General features: G+C 37.8%; 1 protein-coding gene across 2 annotated transcripts in view; it reads right to left on the bottom strand.

Moving 5' to 3' along the window:
• The window catches only part of TOP2B (DNA topoisomerase II beta), a 114,626-nt gene continuing 91,360 nt past the window's right edge, over positions 1-23,266 (bottom strand). The window contains exons 22-36 of one of the 2 annotated variants that reach the window (XM_026649370.2): positions 22,128-22,262; positions 21,413-21,613; positions 19,446-19,641; positions 19,220-19,311; positions 17,166-17,321; positions 16,934-17,017; positions 11,465-11,662; positions 10,964-11,108; positions 9,507-9,665; positions 7,520-7,724; positions 6,626-6,708; positions 6,188-6,298; positions 2,114-2,236; positions 927-1,024; positions 1-682 (exon numbers count right to left, since the gene is read on the bottom strand). In XM_026649370.2, coding sequence (XP_026505155.1) covers positions 521-682; positions 927-1,024; positions 2,114-2,236; positions 6,188-6,298; positions 6,626-6,708; positions 7,520-7,724; positions 9,507-9,665; positions 10,964-11,108; positions 11,465-11,662; positions 16,934-17,017; positions 17,166-17,321; positions 19,220-19,311; positions 19,446-19,641; positions 21,413-21,613; positions 22,128-22,262 — 2,148 coding nt within the window. In that variant the 3' untranslated portion in view covers positions 1-520. The remainder of the gene's footprint in view (positions 683-926; positions 1,025-2,113; positions 2,237-6,187; positions 6,299-6,625; positions 6,709-7,519; positions 7,725-9,506; positions 9,666-10,963; positions 11,109-11,464; positions 11,663-16,933; positions 17,018-17,165; positions 17,322-19,219; positions 19,312-19,445; positions 19,642-21,412; positions 21,614-22,127; positions 22,263-23,266) is intronic. The other variant, XM_024214542.3, reaches the window with a different exon arrangement.

Below are 23,266 nucleotides of genomic sequence, written 5' to 3'. Positions count from 1 at the left end.
TATATATATATATATTCTAGCAAGTCTGTGATGTACTTTCACTGGCTCTGTTTGTACATTGAGATTGTTTAACAATGCTTTCTATGTTCATATACTGTTTACCTTTTTCCATGGAGTCTCCTGGCAAAGAATAAAATATATTTATTTTAAAACTGTGTAGAAACAGTACCTGTAGTCCAAATCTTCACACAAGACTGACAGTTTTCCATTTTTAATGTTTAAACTTCATTTCAAAAAGCAGGTCTGCAGTTTGCAACCATGACAATTAAAATGTGTGCTTTAGCACAGCTGCCTAAAACATTTCTACGAGCCAGTCAGACAACTACATGACATTTCAATGAGTAAAAAAGATCATAAAACTGTAGGTGTAAGAACAAAATGTTAAAATGCCTACACACAATAAAAACCATCAATTACATCATCACATAAAATAAGTCAAATGTACAAAAGTCTGCGACAGAAGGGACAAAAGGACAACACAAGATATTTGTTTGAAAATGTTTGTGTGCTCTTTGGGCACTTAATTAAACATAGTAAAATCATCATCTTCATCAGACTCTGCAAAATATTTCACTTCTTTTCTAGCCCGACCCATCCGTGGCTTAGATGCTGGTTCAGAAGCAAAGTCTGACTGAAAGATGTCTACATCAGAATCCTGGTCAAAGGAGGCTTTCTTGGATTTCTTAAAAAGAAAAAGAAAAAACCCATGATGCCAAAAAAATACGGAATTCTGGCATTCACATTGGAAACAAACATTTCTATAACATCTAGATTCTAGACTCATCTAAAATCCCAGTTCAGAATAATGATCAGATTTAGACATTTTAAAATAGTGTAAAAATGCTTCATGTGATACAGAAAATAATAGCCAGATATCAAGAAGCCTAACCTTGTCCTTTTCATGCAACAATAGACTCTGAACTGACCTTGCTTGGGGCTGACTTGGGTGTTTTCTTCCCAGGGTTGTATTCACCTTCATTTTCAGAACCAGATGCTTTCCTTTTCTTGGACCCTCTACCCTTTCCTGGTTGAGAAAAAATAAAATAATTTTACTGATATTAAAAAAGTGACATTTCTTGGTGTTCTGAATGTTAGCAGATCTATTTCTAAAACAGTTTAATTTCATCCAAAGGCTAAAACATTCTACAGTTTCACTTCTACCTATGAAAAATGTAAGTAAAAAGCTACCATTCTGCCACTCCAATGTGTCTCACTTTCTGTTTCATACGTTTAGTTCTGCTTCTTTGAAACTATCATCTTGTCATAGGAATCTCACTCTTGCATTTCATGCACTCAGTTCAAGACAGGGCAGTGCTCTACTAGATCTACAGCTGTTGGATCTCTGAGGCGGTGGTAGTTAAATGAGATCTCCACTCTCCTTCCAGGCTATCTGTCATCATTATCTATTTAGAGGAATTAGTCTGATGTCTCATCACTGAGGCATTCTTTCCATGTAGTCTCTGTGGCTATTCCGTTCGGTCTTCTGTGTTGTATCTACTTAGATCCACTCCCTCACAGTTGAGATCTCCTACTATAAAATTCTACTGTGGCCATAGTGTGAGGGATGAAAGCTGGTTTCCCACTGAACTGATTCAAAGGGCCAAAACCACCTACACTAGAAGAGCTTTGCTCTGTCTTTTACTGGGAACATGAGACCCAACAGTGAAAATGGTATCTGAAGAATAAAGGTTCCTATAAGAAACATTAGTAATAATGAAGAAATGGAGATTTTGTGCCATTAAATGAATTTCCATAAAGTACAGTTCACTTAGCACCGTTTTACAACATTGTCTATTGTGGGAGGTACCAAGTCAATGTGTAATGTTGTACCAATGAGAAACATCTCATGGCTGACTAGTGCATATTAGGAAATGAACACAGTTTTCATGACACTCAGAACAGTGCTGTTTTTTCATTCACAAAACTCAATTTGACCCTGTGTTATACAGAGAAGCTGAGAAAGTCAGACAATTCACTTAATACAACATGCTTGGAAGTATGAGCTTTAGTGGTGATAGGGTAACATTAGTAAGATGTAATGTAGTAAAATTCTACAGATATGTATCTATAGTAATATACTAATCCTAACAATGCAGTGCACCAAAATCCTTACCTTTGGGTGGTGCAGTCTTCTTTGGAATGCCAAATTCTGAATCTGAATCAGAGTTTATAATTTCCATCTTCTTCCGCTTGGGAGATCTTTTAGGTTTAGGGGGTATGTCTGAAGCTGGTTTTGCTGTTCACAAAATCAGAGATACTAAAGTTGCTGAATTCACATATTAGGTTAATAAATCTTATAGTTAAGAAGATACTAGGCACTCTGATTATAGTATAATTATCATGTAGCACAGGGGTAATCATTTTTTTTTTTTTGGTCAAGGTCCAGATTTCATGGTCAAGGTATTGTCAAGGTCCAGACTCCAGAGAAAATAATACAAAAACAATACTGATAAGTAAATAAAAAGATGTCAGAGTCCGTTCAAAAGCATCTGGCAGTCCGGATTTGGCCCATGGTCTGCCTATTGACTACCTCTGATGTAGCAAATGAGTAGGTGAGAAGAATTTTCTGTACTTGGGAAAATTATGCCCCTAAGGCCTGGTCTACACTTACCCCCCAATTCGAACTAAGGTACGCAACTTCAGCTACGTGAATAACGTAGCTGAAGTCGAAGTACCTTAGTTCGAACTTACCTCGGTCCACACGCGGCAGGCAGGCTCCCCCGTCGACGCCACGGTACTCCTCTCGTATAGCTGGAGTACCGCAGTCGACGGCGATCACTTCCTGGTTCGACTTATCGCGTCCAGACAAGACGCGATAAGTCGAACCCAGAACTTCGATTCCCAGCCGCCGAACTAGCGGCTGGGTGTAGACATACCCTTATACTCAGGCTGAAGCTTTCTCTCTGTTGCATTAGCTGGAGGTCAATTTTTTGTCCTTTATGGAATTAGCTGCATCAATGTTGCTGAAATGTTTTAGTTAAGACACTTGTGTTTTGTGCAGAAATAACTCAAACACAGCTTTGTTTTAAAGTCTAAAAAGGGTATTTGTTTTTAAAGACAATGCATCACTTCAGTTCTGAAAAAAGTTAAAATTGTCTGCATCCACGTATAGAGACTTCAAGTGTGCATATTTCTTTTTCACATTTATGGCAGCTGAGAATGTTAACCTCAAAATGGAAGAATGTTCTATTAGAGCAAACATTTTTCTTTCAATGTTCAGTTTTATTGTTTTAGACTTACATAATAAATTAATAATATAAAAACTATTTCACAAAGCCCAACTGTTTGTGGAGCATGTCCCAAAAAATGACATTCACTGCCCTGAAAAGTTTATAGCTGCTATCAGACATGCCAAGGACTTGAGGGGAAGGATGGGATAACAGCAGTAAGATATAATGTAGTAATTTAGTGAGGGCTAGTGAACAACACAGCAGAGAACATTTTTCTGTTTGAAGGAGGATATGAAAAAGGAGGGGTAGCAGGAAAGAAAGCCTACGAGACTACTGGGGGTGAAACAGGGGAGGCAGGGTACAGAGGCTGGTGTCAGGAAGGAGTAGATGAGCTGGGTGTAGGAGAAAGGAAGGGAAACAACATGAGAGACAAGGGCAGAAAGGTATGGAGGGGCAGAGTTGTGCACTGACTTAAAGGTAAGGACCAACTAGTTTGAACACCATGTGAAGGAGAACCTTATTTTTCACCATTTTAAGTTAATGTGAGTGGTAAGTGTGACGCTGTGCAGTCTATATGGTTTTATAAAAATATGTTAAGAATATAATGTAACTGGAATATGCTTCATGCAAAAGGTCTCTTGTAAGGTATCACTACAAAGCTTATAATCTACTGAGTGTGATCATTCTATTTGTATAAATGTACCGCTCTTGTATCTAAAACTAGAAATATAAAGTATAACTCTGAGGGCCTATTGTAATTATGCAAAGTGTGGGCCATTAATGGTGGTTTGGAATCTTGATGACTCCCATTAACAAGGACCATTGTCTGCAGATGGCTGGGTTTTACCTGTGAGTCTTCCTGTATATGTATGTGCTGGCAAGTGGGTAATGAGGTGATCATGTGATCATGTCACCAGAACTGGAATCCATCTTTAACATGGTGCTTTTCCAGCGACGGGGGGTGGAAACCCAGAGGGACAAAGGGTTCCCGCCTTATGCAAAAGATATATAAAGGGGTGGAACAGAACAAAGGAGGAGAGAGGAACCATCATGAAGAATCCCCTACCTACCACCTGAGCTGGAACAAGAGCTGTACCGGGGAAAGAATTGTGCCCAGGCCTGGAAGGTGTCCAGTCTGAGAAAAAACTTACTAAAGCATCTCTGAGGGTGAGACTATCTGTATTCAGTTTGATTAGACATAGATTTGCGCATTTTATTTTATTTTGCTTGGTGACTTACTTTGTTCTGTCTGTTACTACTTGGAACCACTTAAATCCTACTTTCTGTATTTAATAAAATCACTTTTTATTTATTAACTCAGAGTATGTATTAATACCTGGGAGAGCAAACAACTGTGCATATCTCTCTATCAGTGTTATAGAGGGCGAACAATTTATGAGTTTACCCTGCATAAGCTTTATACAGGGTAAAAAGGATTTATTTGGGTTTAGACCCCATTGGGAGTTGGGCATCTGAGCGCTAAAGACAAGCACACTTCTGTGAGCTGTTTTCAGGTAAACCTGCAGCTTTGGGGCAAGTAATTCAGACCCTGGGTCTTTGTTGGAGCAGACGGGAGTGTCTGGCTCAGCAAGACAGGGTGCTGTAGTCTTGAGCTGGCAGGGAGAATAGGAGCAGAGGTAGTCTTGGCACATCAGTTGGCAGCTCCCAGGCAGGTTTCTGTGATCCAACCCGTCACAGTAAGAAAAACAAATATCTCATCGTTCACTAAGGCCAAGAGCTAGCAAAACACTTAAGTATGCATTTATAATTGCTTTGTTAGAGTGGGGCCTAGGTCTCTTACCCTTAAAAGACAGACCCTCTCTCACTGCGCTAGGAGGCCACAGGCCAATACCCCACGAGATGGAATGCATAAGAAAGGAATTTGCCCAGGAGAAGAAATTGCCCGTGGAGACACAGCTCAAAATGAAAATGGGAAGCAGCGACACAAGCACCACTATCAGAGGGTTGCCCAGAAAGATCAGTAGCCTTCAGAACCATGACTAATAGAGCTGAAACTCCTAATGAGTCTTGGCGCTGGCTAACAGCTCTAAAAAAAATCCAAATGTCACTGTAGAACCAGATCCAGCTGATGAACATACACTTATAAGGGGACAATTCACCCATTCTAATTCTCTCTGCAGCACAAGCAAAGGCCTTGCAAGAGAGACCAATTCTGTAATCCCCACTGAAACAAATGGGGGACCCTCAAAGCTTCAAGGAGGGCCTCTTATCCTCAGGATTCCTAGTATGCAAGAAAGACAACTATGCTAAGTGACATTGACCTTAATCTCCAATTCCCTACCAGATTCAGAGAATCCTGATGATTCCTCCTCGGTGCTCATGTTATCTTTTATTTCTCTTAAGAAACAGCCATAAGAGATCCAAGAAGTGCTCTGAGCCTTTAGATTAGTTGTTTGCTCAGCCCACTGGAGAAGACTTCAAAGCACTGAGGGGGGGAGGGATAGCTCAGTGGTTTGAGCATTGGCCTGCTAAACCCAGGGTTGTGAGTTCAATCCTTGAGGGGGCCACTTAGGGATCTGGGGCAAAATCAGTACTTGGTCCTGCTAGTGAAGGCAGGGGGTTGGACTCGATGACCCTTCAGGGTCCTTTCCAGTTCTATGAGATAGGTATATCTCTATATAACAGCATGAGCACCTTGGAGTGACTACTTCAGTTTAAAAGTGCCTCCTGGAGCTGTCCGATATGGACCTAGAGTTTCACTCAGGTCATGGAGCCTCTAATGGCAAAAAAAAAAAAAAGTTCATAAACACCAATCTAAATTTTAACACTAATCCCAGACATGGAAAGAATTAGGATATGTGACCACAGTGGCCAGTGAAGAGAGAGAGAGAGAGACTAAGATAATTAAGGAGCTGGAAGGGGTTTGTACCCTTTGTTCCACACCACTGGGTCCCAAGGAAAGGAACTCCTAGTATGGGGATCTGCAGAAGTAATGTTATGTAGGAGAACTAAGCTTTCAGTAAATAGGTTGGTTTACTACAAATACAGCTATTTACCTTTTTTAGCAGCTACTGTTTTACTTTGAGTTTTTTCTGTTTGTTTCAGGGTAAAAGAAGATGAGAAAACAGGAGCAGAATCCTCTTCTTCACTGTCTAATTTTGTTGCATCTAAACGAAAAAAAAAAAGTTCAGGACATGATGTAAGCCTATACATTGACTGCATGATTTAATTCTACTAGATATAAAATGTATTTGATTCCAGTTAAAATTAAGGCTATGAAGAAAGTACATCTGACATTCTAGAGAGCCTATAAGGACGCTGCAACTTCTTATCTGTGATAATCCAACAACTACAAAACTTTTGGCATATGCTTTGTTTTTCTAGCATTATTCTGCCCAGATTTACAGGGATTTTTCTGATTCGACCAAATCTGACCAAACAACCTACAAAGTCTGAGTGTGTGTGTGTCTATAGTGTTAACTGAGTAAACATACCATCATCTGTCTTCTGAGAATAAGATGGAAATGAGAACAGGTTTCCAAAATCTTGATTCTTCTTGTCGTGAGATGTTTTTCTACTTTAAAAAAAAAATGAAAAAAGAAACTGTATATGCATTGTGCTATATACATTGTACTGTACAGGCACTGTACTATACACTTCAGAGATTAAACTAGTATTGTAAAATATAAAGCACTTTTGCTACCTCTTTGCAAAAATTTACCACTATATAACTACTCAGCCAAATGTTTTGATCATTTGACATTATTGGAGAATTTCAGTTTCGCTATTTTTGTCAACCTATTTTGTATACTAAAACTGAGGCGAGGGCATGGTGAGAAGCAGAGAAACTTAGCAATGCCATTTGGCAAGCAGCACCTTCAACACTATAGTACTACTTGGGCCAAACTATGCTTGCTTCCATATTGGTGGATTGGAAAGGTGAGAATATGCTGAGAATCCCTTCCCTGCACTACAATCCACCTGTATAGGAGGCACTCATAAGGAGGTTGCAGATGCTGTTTAGGACATATGGGTGAGGATAAGGTTATGCTAGTTCTAGGCTCCAAAGCTGGCATGTCTGTATGAGGCTATCCCTCCCCAGTCTCCAAACTCCAGGAAGGAGGGGGTCAGGAAGTATTCCTAGAAAACATTATGCTTCATTGACACACTCAAGTGAGATGCACCTCCACCCCTCCCCAGCAGGTATAATTTAGCCTTTAATACGATCACTGTGTGTATGCATATTATTAATATGTTAATCCATTCCCCAATTGTCCCCAAAATGATCTCCATGTTTCTGATTCGAGATGGGCCAAATTCACTGGCTCTAAAGAGTTATCTTAAATTAAAAAATAATATTAAAGAAACTATTTGGTTATCGTACTTACTCTGGAGAAGGTTTTGATTTGACTGGAGAGAAGTCATATTCATCTTTATCTAAACTGTCTGATGGAACAAACTCATCCTCTCGGTCATTTATGACCGGAGATGCTTTTACTTTCAGTTCATCTAAATCATTATTATTGTTGGCATCATCGTCATCAGCATCATCTTCCTCTTCTGAGAAATCAAAAGTATACTTGGGTCTTTCAGCTAAGAAAAATGGAAAGCATTTCAATGTAGTTATTTATATTATGGTAGCATATAGAATCATAGAAGATTAGGGTTGAAAGAGACCTCAGGAGGTCATCTAGTCCAACCTCCTGCTCACAGCAGGACCAACCCCAACTAAATCATCCCAGCCAGGGCTTTGTCAAGCTGGGCCTTAAAAACCTCTAAGGATGGAGATTCCACCACCTCCCTAGGTAACCCATTTCAGTGCTTCACCACCCTCCTAGTGAAATAATTTTTCCTAATATCCAACCTAGACCACCTCCATTGCAACTTGACACCATTGCTTCTTGTTCTGTCATCTACCACCACTGAGAACAGCCTAGCTCCATCCTCTTTGGAACCCCCCTTCAAGTAGTTGAAGGCTGCTATCAAATTCCCCCTCACTCTTCTCTTCTGCAGACTAAATAAGTCCAGTTCCCTCAGTCTCTCCTCGTAAGTCCTGTGCCCCAGCCACCTAATCATTTTCGTTGCTCTCCTCTGGACTCTCTCCAATTTGTCCACTTCCTTTCTGTAGGGGGGTGGGGGGGGCGCAAAAACTGGATGCAGTACTCCAGATCTGGCCTCACCAGTGCCAAATAGAGGAGAATAATCATTTCCCTTGACCTGCTGGCAATGCTCCTACTATTGCCGCCTAATATGCCGTTAGCCTTCTTGGCAACGAGGGCACACTGTTGACTCCTATCCAGCTTCTCATCCACTGTAATCCTCAGGTTCCTTTCTGCAGAATTTTGTATTTTGTTATATCTTTGCTTGCTAGATTGAAGAGCCTTCTGTCAGTGTCCCAATGTGCTAGTCACTTCACAAACAAATAATAAAATAATGGCATATGCAATCTATGTTTATGACAAGATGCAACAAGTAGAAAAAACAAACAAATGGTGATTTGGGGGTTGAAAAGACAAGGTAATAAAATTAACAATTTTTGCATAAAAAGCAGAAATCACAGCTTGCCGATGCCTAGCCATTGTCAGATGGTAGTGTTCTGTAGACACTAATCAATGCCATCTACATTCATCTCTTAAGGAAGGATGTGAAATCTACCTCTTAAGAGGGAACATAAATAACTGAACCCATCTCCATTCTTTATTATTATAAAGCTTGAGCAAACTGTTCCTAAATCCCTAAATTTAAGAACAATTTTCAGGATACATTTCTCAGATGCTGTCTACCTCAGACTGTAGTATGTTTATATATCAGGAGCTAAATATTTTAGAACAGATTGTGGTTTTTCTTTTGGTACTTTTATAGTACTCTGCTGCTATTATCTAGTTAATATATATATATATATATAATGTAACTGGTTTGTAATAGCTGAATCTTGTTTCCATTTACCTGTTTCATGAGGGTTTTTTTGTTTGGTTGGTTTTTTTGCTGTTAACTAGGAAGTATGGAGTTCTAGCAGCTGCCAGTCCACACTGCAAAACCGACTATTGTAAACAGTTAATTCCAAGAAACATTCATCTCTTAAGGAAGGATGTGAAACCTACCTCTTATGAGGGAACATAAATAACTGAATGTATCTCCTTCTTTAATATAAAGCTTAGTGTTTTAAGCAGAATTTTAGCAGTATTTTAGAGCAGAATTTACAACACAAGCTATATGCAGGTTATCAAATCCCCTATTCAAAGTAAGAAACGATCAGGATTAAAGATATTCTGAGAGGCATATTTAAGACTTAAGTTTGCATATTCTGTTCATACAGTAGTTCATGTACAGTCATTCTATAATACACAGTGCTTCTTTTACAAAAAAAGTGAGTACCTGCAGCTCTTCTAAGCAAAGAGTCCCTTGGAATAATCACAGGTTCATTTTCTTCTAAATCACTTTCAGACTTGGATTCATCATCTGACCAAGGGTTTCGTTTCTTCACTTTTTTTGCAGTGGATTTTGTGGAAGATGGTGTTCTTCTCACCCTGGTACCTACAATAAAAAGAAATACTTAGAACGGGGTGGGGGGGTGTTATGGGGCCGGGGGGGAAGGGGCAGATTTATGGTGTCTTTTCTTATTCTTTATAATGCCTAAAATTGGCTTCCTACCTTTTTGTAAAAGCATTTCTGAAAGGAATATCAAGTTCTCATTTCCCATTTCTTCCTGAAGCATATTTACCCATCTTTGAAGGTCTGGGTGATACAACTTCACAGAAGATTGAAGCCCCTTCTCTTACACACACGCCTCTCCCTCTTTTTCTTTTACTTTCTCATTTTGCATTCTCTTTTTTGTTTATTTAGTTTTTTACAATCTATTTTTATTTTCTCTTTTTTGCTTTCCTCACCTATTTCTTGTATCACTAGAAGGTTACATGCTGCTCAGGACACAGACGTCCGTTGGTTATTCTCTGGTACCAGATAACAAGTTCTGGCAACTGAGCTATATGTCCTGAGAACAGACATGAATAGCCTGGTCACTGAGCTGCTTCAGTCACTGACCCTGTAGCTCTGTATGCGTGAGCTACAGCCAGTGGTACTGGGGACCCCTTCAAGAATACGACAGATATCCAGAAAGCTGCCTTTTACTACTCACAGCAGCACATTTGTTCTTGAGAGTCAAGGGGCTTGTCTAGACTCTGGAAACCCACAGCTGTTTTAAGTGCGGCCTTGCCTCCCTGCTCTTCACCTCTACCTCTGCAGTAATCTGGCAACCCCAAAGATTGTTAGAAAGAAGTTCCTTTTTTATAATTAAATAAACATATTTTTCTACTCTATTTATACTCCCAAAACTTAAGCATTCTGGCACAATTTTTTAAAAATCATCTTTGGAAAGAGATAAAACCTGGAAAAACTCAACTCAATAGTGTATTTTTAGTAAATTACTAGTTACTAAAACCAGGGGGTTAGAATGGATATGATTATGCAACTAACTACAGCATTTACTACCTCGTCTGCTGTCATTGCTACTAAACTATGGTATAGCTTTTCTAAAGCACTTGGACATAACCTTAGCATGAGAAGGATTATATAAAGCTACATGGTGGTAATTATTATGGAATGTTTCTCCTGTGGCAATGCTTTTAAAAATGCATAAGGTCCCTTCTCGTACACCAATATAAAATAAAACAAAAACGGTATGTTTAAGATTCCTACAACCTCTAACAAACTAAAGGTACGAAAAAAGTTGATAATATAATGAACATAAGCATAGTATGTAGCTTTGGCCAGCTGTATATCTTAATCTTATATAATATGTAATGAGTATAATTACCAGTGTGCAAGTAACTTACCAGGCTCCTTTTTCTCCCTCTTGGGTTTAGGAGTTTTAGACACTGAGACAGATGTATTCAGTGAGTCCTCTCCACCACCCTCTGCTGGGGTTCCACCAAATTCCTCATCAAATTCCATTTTTATTGCTAGAGAATCAAGGTCACCCTAAAAATTAAAAAGGTGGTGATGAATCTGAAGTGAAAAGAAATAGCAATACTGTGTGCTTCAGGACCAAACTGTAATATATTTATTAGTCTTTGCCAAAGAATAAACAGGCCAATACTGAGACTTGCTGGTGAAAAAAATAGCAGTAAGCAATTACAATAAGCTTGCCAATACAAAGCAACCAGACATTTAGTGCTGTCCTTTTTGTAGACTGTGGGCAATATAAAGCAAAAGTGTCTTTATAATGCCATTGGTCTAGTGGCTTGGATTCTTCCTGTGCTAACTGGTAACATAAAAAGCAGTAGCACTTCCTACAGAACTAGCATGAAAATGATAAATTAAATATTTTGACTTGCCTTCTTCTTCTTTAGCAATTTCTTACTAGCATCAGCTTTCATGGCAGATGTAACCTGTGGAACTATTCTTCTACCAAATGGGGATGGCATGGTCTCTTCTAACTGAAGTTTCTTCATCTTGGGTTTACCAACTTTACCCTTTATTGGTTTGCCAACCATGCCAGCCAAAATATCTTCTCTTTCTTGAGCTTCTACTTTCTAATGAGCAACAAGGGGAAAGAGAGATATAAGTAACTTGTTAAACACAATTCATAGACTATAAGGACAGCAGGAACCATTGGGACCACCTAGTTTAGATGTTCTCAACGGACTTCTCTGAATTAATTTCTGCTTGAACTAGAGCATCTCTTTTAGAAAAACATCCAATCTTGATTTAAAAAAACTTCCAGTGATGGAGAATCCACCACAACACTTGGCAAGTTATTCAACAGTCAGTGACCCTCACTGTTAAAAAACTGCACATTATTTCTAGTTTGAATTTGCCTAGCTTCGACTTCCAGGCACTGGATTTTGTTATATCTTTGCTTGCTAGATTGAAGAGCCTTCTACTATTACATTTTGGTTCCCCACATAGGTACATATAGCCTGTGATCAAGTCAACCCTTAACCTTCTCTTTGATAAGCTAAATAGATTAAGCTTCTTGAGTCTTTCACTATAAAGGAATGTTTTCCAATTATTTAATCATTCTTGTGATCTTCTCTGAACCCTCTCCAATTTATCAACGTCCTTCTTGAATTGTGGACACCAGAACTGGACACAGCTGTTGCACCAAATACAGATGTAATATAATGTCCCTACTTCTACTCAATATTCCCCTTTTTATACAATGAAGGATTTCATTAGTCTTTTTGGTCACACTGGGAGCTCATGTTCAGCTGATTTTCCACCATGATGCCCAAGTCCTTTTCAGAGTTACTGTTCCCAGGATAGAGGTCCCCATCTTGTAACTATGGCCTATATTCTTTGTTCCTAGTTGTATGACTACATTTGGCTGTATTAAAATGCACATTGTTTGCTTGCACCCAAAATACCAAGTGATCCAGATTGCTCTTTTTCAGTGCCATTTCCTCTTCATTATTCACCACTCCCCCAAACTCTGTATCATCTTTATCAGTAATGTTTTTGTTTTCTTCCAGGTAATTAATAAAAATGTAAATAGTGTAGGGCCAAGAACCAATCCCTGCAGAACCCCACTAGAAACACACCCATTCAGTGATGATTTCCTGTTTCCAGTACAATTTGAGACCTATTACTTAACCAGTTTTTACTCAGTTTAAGGTGAGCCATGTTAATTTTGCATCATTCTAGTTTCTTAATCAAAATGTTGTACAGTACCAAGTCAAATGCATTACAGAAGTCTTAAGTATATTGCATCAACATGATTATCTTTATCAACCAAACTCATGATCTCATCAAAAATGATAAAATTAGTTTGACAAAATTAATTTTCCATAAACTCATGTGACTGGCATAATTATATTACAATATACTTGATCTATGTGGGAACTAGCTCAATTCTATAGACATTAAAATTTTGAGCATGTGAGGATTTTCTGTGCATTACAGTTAAGCTCAATTGTCTCTTTAACTTTTGGAATTACAGATTTCATCTAATTCCAGACAGACTGATCCAAGTGTAGCCTGGAACCACTTGAAACTTAACTTTACATTCAATATTCAAAGGTAATTATTCACAGTAATAATTCCAAAAATCACTTCTTTCAGTTTGTTCTTATTGCCACAGGTATGAGGAATAGAAGAAAGAGACACGCTGAGCAGACTGTATTTTGCATGAAAAAGGAAATCTGGGATAGGATCTGCAATTAACATGTAAGTAAAGAATCTTATAATGTGAGCTACACCTAGCAAGGGACATAAAAGGCAATAAGAAGAGCTTCTATAAATATATTAGGAACAAGAGAAATTCTAAGGAAAATGTAGGTCCACTACTTAGCAGGGAAGGGGAGCTCATAGCAGACAACAGCAAGAAGGCTGAGGTGTTTAATGCCTATTTTGCTTTAGCCGCCACTAAAAACAATAATTGTGATAGTGTAATTGTAATATTAATAACATGGGGGAAAGAACACAATCCAGAATAAAGAAAGAACATTAAAAATATTCAAATAGGTTAGATGTATTCAAGTTGAGAGGGCCTGATGAAAGTCAACCTCGGGTACTTAACCTGAAGCAATCTTGGAACCATTAGTGATTATCTTAGAGAACTCATGGAGGACAGGTGAGGGCCCTGAGGACTGGAGAAGGCCAAACAGTATCTATCTTTAAAAAAAGAGAACAAAGAGGACCCAGAGAATCATGCATCAGTAAGCCTAACTTTGATACCTGGAAAGGTATTGGAACAAATTATTAAACAATTAATTTGTAAGCACTTAAAAGATAATAGGATTATAAATAATAGCGAGTAAGGATCTGTCAAGAACAAATCATGCCAAACCAACCTAATCTCATTCTTTGACAGAGTTACTGGCCTACTGGACAGGGGTGAAGCTACAGCTGTGATATATCTTGATTTTTGTAAGACTTTTGATACAGTCCCCCAAGACATTCTCATAAGAAAACCAGGGAAATGTGGCCTAGATGAAGTTACTACAGGTGGATACACAACTAGTTGAAAGGCCATACTCAGAGACAGTTATCATCAATGGCTCACTGTTAAACTCAGAGGACATATCTAGTGGGGTCCAGTCAGAATCTGTCCTGGATCAGGTACTTTGCAACATTTTCATTAATGACTCAGATAATGGAGTGGAGAGTATGCTTATAAGATCTGCAGATGACACCAAGATGGGAGGTGTTGCAAGCACCTGGGAAGACAGGATTAAAATTCAAAATGACCTTGACAAATTGGAGAATTGGTCTGAAATCAACAAATGAAATTCAATAAAAACAAGTCGAAAGTACTACACTTGGGAAGGAAAAATCATATGCACAAATTCAAAATGGTTAAGAACTGGCTAGGGCCAGGCAGTAATACTACTGAAAAGGATGTGGGGATTAAAGTGGATCACAAATTGAATACGAGTCAACAATGTGATACAGCTGCAAAAAAGGCTAATATTCTGGGGTGTATTGACAGGAATATTGTATATAAGACACGGGAGGTAAATGCCCCACTCTACTAGTGAGGCCTCAGCTAGTATTGCATCCAGTTTTGGGTACCACATTTTAAAAAAAGATGTGGACAAACTGGAGACAGTCCAGAGGAGAGCAACAAAAATGATAAAAGGTTTAGAAAACCTGACCTATGTGAAAAGGTTAAAAAAAAAGGGCATGTCTAGTATTGAGAAAAGAAGATTGAGAGGGGACTGGATAACAGTCTTCAAATATATTAAGAGCTGTTATAAAGAGGATGGTAGTCAATTGTTCTTCATGTCCACTGAAGGTAGGAGAAGAATGGACTTAATCTGCAGCAAGGGAGATTTAGGTTAGATATTAGGAAAAACGTTCTAACTATAAGGACAATTAAATACTGGAACAGGTTTCCAAAGGAAGTTATGAAATCCCGGTCATTGGAGGTTTTTAAGAACAGATTAGACAAACACCTATCAGGGACAGTCTCGGTATACCTGGTCCTGCCTCAGCATGGGGGGCGGGAATAGATGACCTCTTGAGGTCCCTTCCAGCCCTACCTATGATTATATGTAGGGCTGTCAAGCGATTAAAAAAATTAATTGCAATTAATCATGCTGTTAAACAATATTAGAATACCATTTATTTAAATATTTTTGGATGTTTTCTACATTTTCAAATATATTAATTTCAATTACAACACAGAATACAAAGTGTACAGTGCTCACTTTATATTAATTTTTTATTACAAATATTTGCACTGTAAAAAAACAAAATAAATAGTATTTTTCTATTTCCCCATTACAAGTACTGTAGTGCAATCTCTTTATCATGAAATTTGAACTTCAGGAGATAATGCTGCCCGCTTCTTGTCTACAATGTCACCTGAAAGTCAAAAAAGGCGTTCGCATGGCACTAGGGTGACTAGACAGCAAATGTGAAAAATCAGGACCGGGGGGGAGGGAATAGGAGCCTATATAAGAAAAAGACCCAAAAATCAGGACTGTCCCTATAAAATCAGGACATCTGGTCACCCTACATGGCACTGTTGTAGCCAGCATCGCAAGATATTTATGAGCCAGATGCGCTAAAGATTCATATGACCCTTCATGCTTCAACCACCATTCCAGCGGACATGCGTCCATGCTGATGATGGGTTCTGCTTGATGACAATCCAGAGCAGTATGGACCAATGCGTGCTCATTTTCATCATCTGAGTCAGATGCCACCAGCATGCACAGTTGATTTTCTTTTTTGGTAGTTCAGGTTCTGTAGTTTTCGCATCAGAGTGTTGCTCTTTTAAGACTTCTGAAAGCATGCTCCACACCTCGTCCCTCTTAGGTTTTGGAAGGCACTTCAGATTCTTAAACCTTGGGCCGAGTGCTGTATCTATCTTTAGAAATCTCGCATTGGTACCCTCTTTGCATTTTGTCAAATCTGCAGTGAATGTTTCTTAAAATGAACAACATGTGCTGGGTCATCATCTAAGACTGCTATAACATGAAATACACGGCAGAATATGGGTAAAACAGAACAGGAGACATACAATTCTCGCCGCAAGGAGTTCAGTCACAAATTTAATTAATGCATCATTTTTTTAATGAGCGTCATCAGCATGAAAGTATATCCTCTGGAATGGTGGCCCAAGCATGAAGGGGCATACAAATGTTTAGCATATTTGGCATGTAAATACCTTACAATGCCGACTACAAAAGTGCCATGCAAACACCTCACTTTCTGGTGACATTGTAAATAAGAAGCGGACAGCATTATCTCCTGTAACGTAAACAAACTTGTTTGTCTTAGCAATTGGCTGAACAAGAAGTAGGACTGAGTGGACTTGTAGACTCTTAAAGTTTTACATTGTTTTATTTTTGAATGCAGTTATGTAATAAAAAAAATCTACATTTGTAAGTTCACGATAAAGAGATTGCACTACAGTACTTGTATGAGGTGAATTGAAAAATACTATTTCTTTTATCATTTTTACAGTGCAAACATTTGTAATAAAAAATAATAATATAAAGTGAGTACTGTACATTTCGTATTCTACGCTGTAATTGAAATCAATATATTTGAAAATGTAGAAAAACATCCAAAAATATTTAATACATTTCAATTGGTATTCTATTAACAGTGCAATTAAAGCTGCAATTAATTTTTTTAATCACGATTGAGTTAATCACGAGTTAACTGCGATTAATTGACAGCCCTAATTATATGTTGATGAAAGAAAACAGCCATCCTGGCTCGACATATCAAAAGATTTCCTGCTCCCAATTTATTGTACATTATTTCTATAAATGCTTTTTAAGGAAAATAATAACAATTAACATGTTAATTCTCATTAAAAACGTATTCATAAAGGTATTTAAACATACATCAAGCTCTTCAATGAAAGCTGCTAAATCTTCTTTCCAGAGATCTGAAGGAGACTTCCTCCTGAGGTCAGTGAGTTCTCTGCCCTAAAACATAAAGGTAGTATGTAGCAATTTACGTTACTAAACAATATGAAGAATACCAAACTTGAACATTCACAATATAAATGCTTTATATTAGATCTAATGATGCTGATGAAATGGTTTCAAAATGGTTTTTCCACCGTTTTCAAACCTTTGAATCTCTCTGTTTAATTAGCTCTTCTACTTTCTCCTTAGTAAGACACCATAGAGACATGTTTAGGATGTAGTTAAAATCAGGGCCTGAGGTAGAGCCTGAGGAAGAGGAGGCATCATCATTCAGATTCTGTGTTTCTTCCTCTTCTGCTGCCTGCAATGAAATCATATTAAAACTGTAATTTCAAATTATGATTTTACACATACTTTAGAACTATAAAAGAGACTGAATAAGATGGCAGTGCATTCCAATCACATTATACAACTGTGTCTTTTGGGAAGAGACACTAATATTTTAGTTGTTATCTGGAACTGCTTCCATAACCAAGGGTGTTATGAATTTTAGTTTTGGAGGGAATCAACACTTCTCCTTCTCTTACCAGAAATTCTATTATTAAATACCAAACACCAGATATGTAATGGGAACATGATGATACATTATATATAATTAAAATATGGTAGCAATAAGTAGAAAATAATTAAAACACACACACACACAATATAAAACAAATAAAAATAAATACATTAAATTAAAAATATTTAGATAAGTAAATAATTAAACAGCCAAATTCAGTAGCAGCATTGAAAAATAACTGTGATTAAAATTAAAAAAAAACTTTTTCATACGCGATTTCTAACATTTAAACGTTGGAAGATAAAGTGAAATCGACTATGAATCATTTTAGAGGCCAAAAAGAGTTCTTAATCTTCTTACTCTAATAAGTTACTTCAAATAAAACATTTTAAAAAATGAAATACTCTAGTAAATTTGACCCTGACTTATACATAACTAAAAAGAACAAAGATAATATTCATTTTGTATTCCAAAGGTAAATCTCTCATATTTCTCTCATAAGCAAATATCATACTGTATGCTCATATGAACATAGTGTCAGAGAATGATCAGTCATGAAAGTATGGGTTGCATCAATAAATACAAGTGTAATACTCTGTAAATAATGTCTGAGGAGGACAAATTATTGTTCCTCTGAAAATGATTATTTTCACACAGGATTGGAAGGGGTGGGCCAGGCAGGCCAATTAATTCCACAGGCTGCACCTGGATGAGGACTCAGGGACCAGGGAACTAATTAGAAACAGGTTCAGCCGTGCAGGAATAGGCAGGTTGCTGGCAAGAGAAGGGGGCTGCTGGGAAAGGCTGCAAGAAGGCAGGCAGCAGTCACTCCCTGGCAAGAGGGATGAGGGTTTGGAGCTGCAATACCCAGAGTAAGAAGATGAACCAGGTGTGGTAGGAAGCCATCCAGGGAAGGAGCAATGAGGGCTGAGAGAGGAAAGCCCAGTACTACTGAGCTGAAGGCCCCTGGCCTGGAACACAGAGTACAGGGCAGGCCCAGGTTCCCCTTGCAGTCGCTGAAGGAGTGGCATCATGGGGCAGTGAGAGGGAAGACTGCCTAGGACTGCTAGAGAGAAGGGACTGCAACCCTGGAAGGGGGGAACACTGGGTGACCCGGCCAGAGGGCTAAGTCACAAAGAGGACACTGTGGGACGAATGAGGACGAGAGAGGAGCTGCAGACCTGTGAGAGAGAGAGAATGACAGCACGCAAGCTGTGGAAGGGGGCGTTGACTTTAAGAGCTAATCCCTAGAGTGACCAGGAGGAGGCGCCAGACCAGCAGTGAGAGGTGCACCCCATGACAGAGAACTGTGAATTTTCTCCTTTTTGTGTGTTTAGATTTCAAGTTTGGATTAGCCCAGTTTTGTGTTTTTAATTTATCTACATGCAGGAGAGTGATATGTGGCAATGTTCTTTCTTAGTTAATTTCTCTTCAAGACACTAATTTAAATGGTAAACTGGCAAAGGGATGGGGAGAGAGAGAGAATCTTTATTTTTTTATTGTCATTAACAAAAAAATAACCATTTAAATTATACAGATGTTTATAGTTCTTAACACTAACCTACCTATTAAATATTCACAATTCCACACAAGAATAATAGATCTTATCCATAACTATAAAACAATTTCCACATCTCTCCCCTACAAATACCACATTACTTAATCTGCAAAGAATCAAGAGGGACTCAGATCATTACCTTTTCTTGTGCTTCCTTCCAGGCTTTCACTGGGTCAGATTCAAAACCTCTCTGGACTAACATTTGAATCAAATCTCTCTTTGATCTATTCTCTATGTGTGAGAGACAAAATAAAGTTTGGGTCAAGAAAACTTTTTGTCTCTTATTTTGATCTAAATTACTTCTCAGAATGTTTTTTCTATATTTATCAGTTCTAACTTTTAAGTTTTATATTTTTTCTTCTTACCTATGGTAATTTTCCCCTGTATCTTCTCTAGAATGAAGCGAGCTTGATTGTTAAGCTTGGTAGATTCTGCCCCCAACATTCCTACAAGCCATTCCTTGCGCAAACTATAGTAATTTAATCGTAAATCAAAGAATTCCTTCAGAATATCTTGCACAGTTTCATACTTCTTCAGACATCCCATATGATCAAATAGCACCTACAGAGGATCCAAACAAAATAATATTTTGTAAGTTAAACTTTGTTAAAACACCACATAAGTGTGAGTTTATGTATATTCTAATGTTACATATACACACACACTGTATACAGAGGTGGATTTTTAAAAAGTTTCTTACAGAGAGATCATGATCTTATTTACAGAGATGTAAATCAAGATTAACTGCATTGACATCACTGTAGTTGTACCTATGTACAACTGGTATGAGATCAAAATCAGTCCCTAATGTACAATCATATAGCACATGAACATGCATAGTGATAGAAACAAATCCCATCCAGCTAATGCACTAATATTTTCAAACACTATTTGAAATATTTGTGAACATCCCTGAATTTAGCAGAGGCATTCAGGGCCTAATTTTAATATATATATATAAAGTAGTGCAGTCAATTAATCGCAGTTAACTCAAGCGATTAACTCAAAACAAATTAACTCAATTAAAAAAATTAATTGTGATTAATCACAGTTTTAATCAAACTATTAAACAAGAATAGAATACCAATTGAAATTTGTAATAACTATTTTGGATGTTTTTCTACATTTTCAAATATACTGATTTCAATTACAACACAAAATACAAAGTGTGTAGTGCTCACTTTATTATTTTTATTACAAATATTTGCACTGTAAAAAAGAAAAAATTGTATTTTTCAATTCACCTCATACAAGTACTGAAGTGCAATCTCTTTATCGTGAAAGTGCAACTTATAAATGTAGAATTTTTTTTACATAATTTTTGCACTCAAGAACAAAACAATTTAAAACTTTAGAGCCTACAAGTCCACTCAGTCCTACTTCTTGTTCACCCAATCGCTAAGACAAACAAGTTTGTTTACATTTATGGGAGATGCTGCTGCCCGCTTCTTATTTACAATGTCACCTGAAAAGTGAAAATAGGTGTTCGCATGGCACGGTTGTAGCTGGCTTTCCAAGGTATTTACATGCAGATATGCTAAACATTTGTATGCCCCTTCATGCTTCGACTTGTAGATTGCACTCTCTTTAGTTAATATAAAGATATTATATTAAACCCAGTTTCAGGCGGGTTTGTACTTGGCACAGATCAGCTGTGCCTCCACTGCCACTACCAGTGCTACGGAGGCTACACTGCTATTTATACTCATGGTAGCTCGATGAGAGCTAGCACAAGTATATATGGACAAGCTGGGGAATTGCCCTCTCGCTCGTAGTGTACAGATGTAGTGTAAGGTAAGGCAGAAAGTAAGTGTTTATATGAATAATATCTTTTATATTTAAATGGTATTGCCTAGCTGCACAGCTTCTGGGTGAAAAGAAATTTGAACTGTCTAGCTGGCAGAAAAAAAATGCAGTTACTTCAGGTTGAAAGATACCTGAGCACTACAATGGATGTGTTTCTTCTGAGATCTACTGAATATTTTACAGCCATTGAACCAAATTATTCTTGTCATTCTATAATGACAATATGATATTAAATACATTTTTTAAAGTATACAACATTGTCCAATGCACCAGATTTTTCTGATGAAGCTTCAAAATTTAAGTTACACTGCCCAATATGAATGAATAAGCCAGAGACAAATCTGTTGTATCACAGAACTAACAATTTAAATGCGCAGTAATTCTTTTTGTCAGTAACAAAACATGAAAGAGATGTGTTATGTCATGTACTGGACCAATAAAGTGCCACCAGCAGGCCATCACAAAAACAGGTGAGCTCACAACAAGCTACCGTAATGATTCTGGTAGTCAAACATAGAAAAGTTACCATAGAATTACAAGTAAGACTTGTTTGAAGTTTAAAGACTTTGTGCAATCCAGCAGCTTCTGCTTGAGCAAGTTTTTCTTCTGTCATTTTCACAACAAATTTCACAGTTGCATCAGTGTGGTACTCTTTGTAATCGGAAATTAATGCTGGAGTTTTTTCGGTCCCATTCAACATAGGTTCTAGCACTTGTTCTTTGTATACCTACAAGAAAGATAGCAAACAGTAGAAATGAACAACATAAAGCAAGAATTGTAATTCCTCAGCATGGCTGAACAATGCAAATGGATATGCTCCAAAGTCACACAATGTTAAGGGATTATAATGCCTGTGTCACCAAGAGTCACTCATAGAGCCACTTGGTAAAAAAAAAAAAAATCATTATTTGAACCTTTTGACAAGACAATCTGCAGAATGCAGACCAGAACCGGCACCAGTCGCGCAGGCATTTGATGTCCCTAAGCAAAGGATGAATGGCATATTTGAAGACATACAGAGGATTGTGGATTAATTCAAGAAGAAAAAATGGTATTCCTTACAGTAAAGTACAGTAGATAGCATGACAATAAACACACCTTCTACTGAGGCCAAGCAAAAGGAAACCCATGCTTTGTTTCCTGAAATACATACTACCACCAGCCTGAAGAATTCATCTGAATAGGTGATTAAGTAGTCTAGGAAAGTTGTCTTAAACTAAATTTATTTCATTGTTACTAACCTGGGTCCACGTTCTCACTGGAAGCTCTGTAATCTCTACTGTATTCCTGTCCACCACAAATATTTCACCACTAACTGCATACTGATTCTGACCAAGTTCCTGGATAGTTCCTTTAAAGTTTTTGTAGTTTGGAAGCTGCAGGTGCAAGTAATAATTCACATTAATAATGTTCTTCAAAACGAAAAATTGGGAAGAATTATTTGTTTCATATAAAGCTGTAAGTTTACAACACCCTTTACAATACACTGCAGATATATTACAGTACAAATGAAAACAAACATATTAAATGGTGGGAACATATTATAATTAGAACCTTTTGTGAATAGGTGATACTTATTTGGAAGATGGAATTGCACCAGTGTCAGTGAGTTTTTTAGAAAAATGCTAGTGTAGATGTGACGTTATGTGATTAAAATATGACCATATAGATCATTGTCGCACCCAATGTTATATATTTGCAGCAAATATTGTACAAAGATTGTCGAGTGAGGTGTCTATGAAACAGTTATGTTTTGCTATCTGTATACATGTATCATTTTTGTATGTGAAGTTATAAGTATTGGAATATCCACCAGCTTTATGACAATTGTCTGCCTCATTCTTTGCAGTTCACCCTAATTGAGTGACCATAGCTATCCCCCACTGGGACACCGGTCACAGCCAGATATGCCATGTAAGATATCTGCAAAAATGTTATAATTTGCCAGATATGATAATCTTGTTTATATGTTTGTATCACCTTTGTATTATGAGTTTTATATATATATATGTCTGTATTTCAAACTTGTGCTATGCTTCTGGGTGACACCCCCAGACAGCTTGGCATCAGCACTGCCTAGCCTGCTTGATGTCCCATTAAGGACCATCAGGTATACAACTGACCCATTGAGAGAAGGCAGATATACCTTATGACTCAGCAAGACATGCAGGGACATGCCTATAGACAGAACTCTAAGGCTTCCAAGCCATGTGCTGGTCAGCTTCTGTTTGAAACAAAGGACGCACAGGCTGCATGGCAAAAGACTATAAAAGACAGCTGCATCTTCTCCACTTTGTCTTCAATCCTGCTTCTTACCTCTGGAGGAACTTTGCTACAAACTGAAGCTCTGAACAATGGACTGAATGACCCATCCAAGCTG

The sequence above is a fragment of the Terrapene carolina genome, unplaced genomic scaffold, assembly GCF_002925995.2.
Source record: "Terrapene carolina triunguis isolate 2854851 unplaced genomic scaffold, T_m_triunguis-2.0 Scaffold84, whole genome shotgun sequence".
In the NCBI taxonomy this organism is placed as follows: Eukaryota; Metazoa; Chordata; order Testudines; family Emydidae; genus Terrapene; species Terrapene triunguis.
The sequence above is the reverse complement of the archived record's forward strand: the minus strand, read 5'-3'. Positions and strand labels throughout refer to the sequence as shown.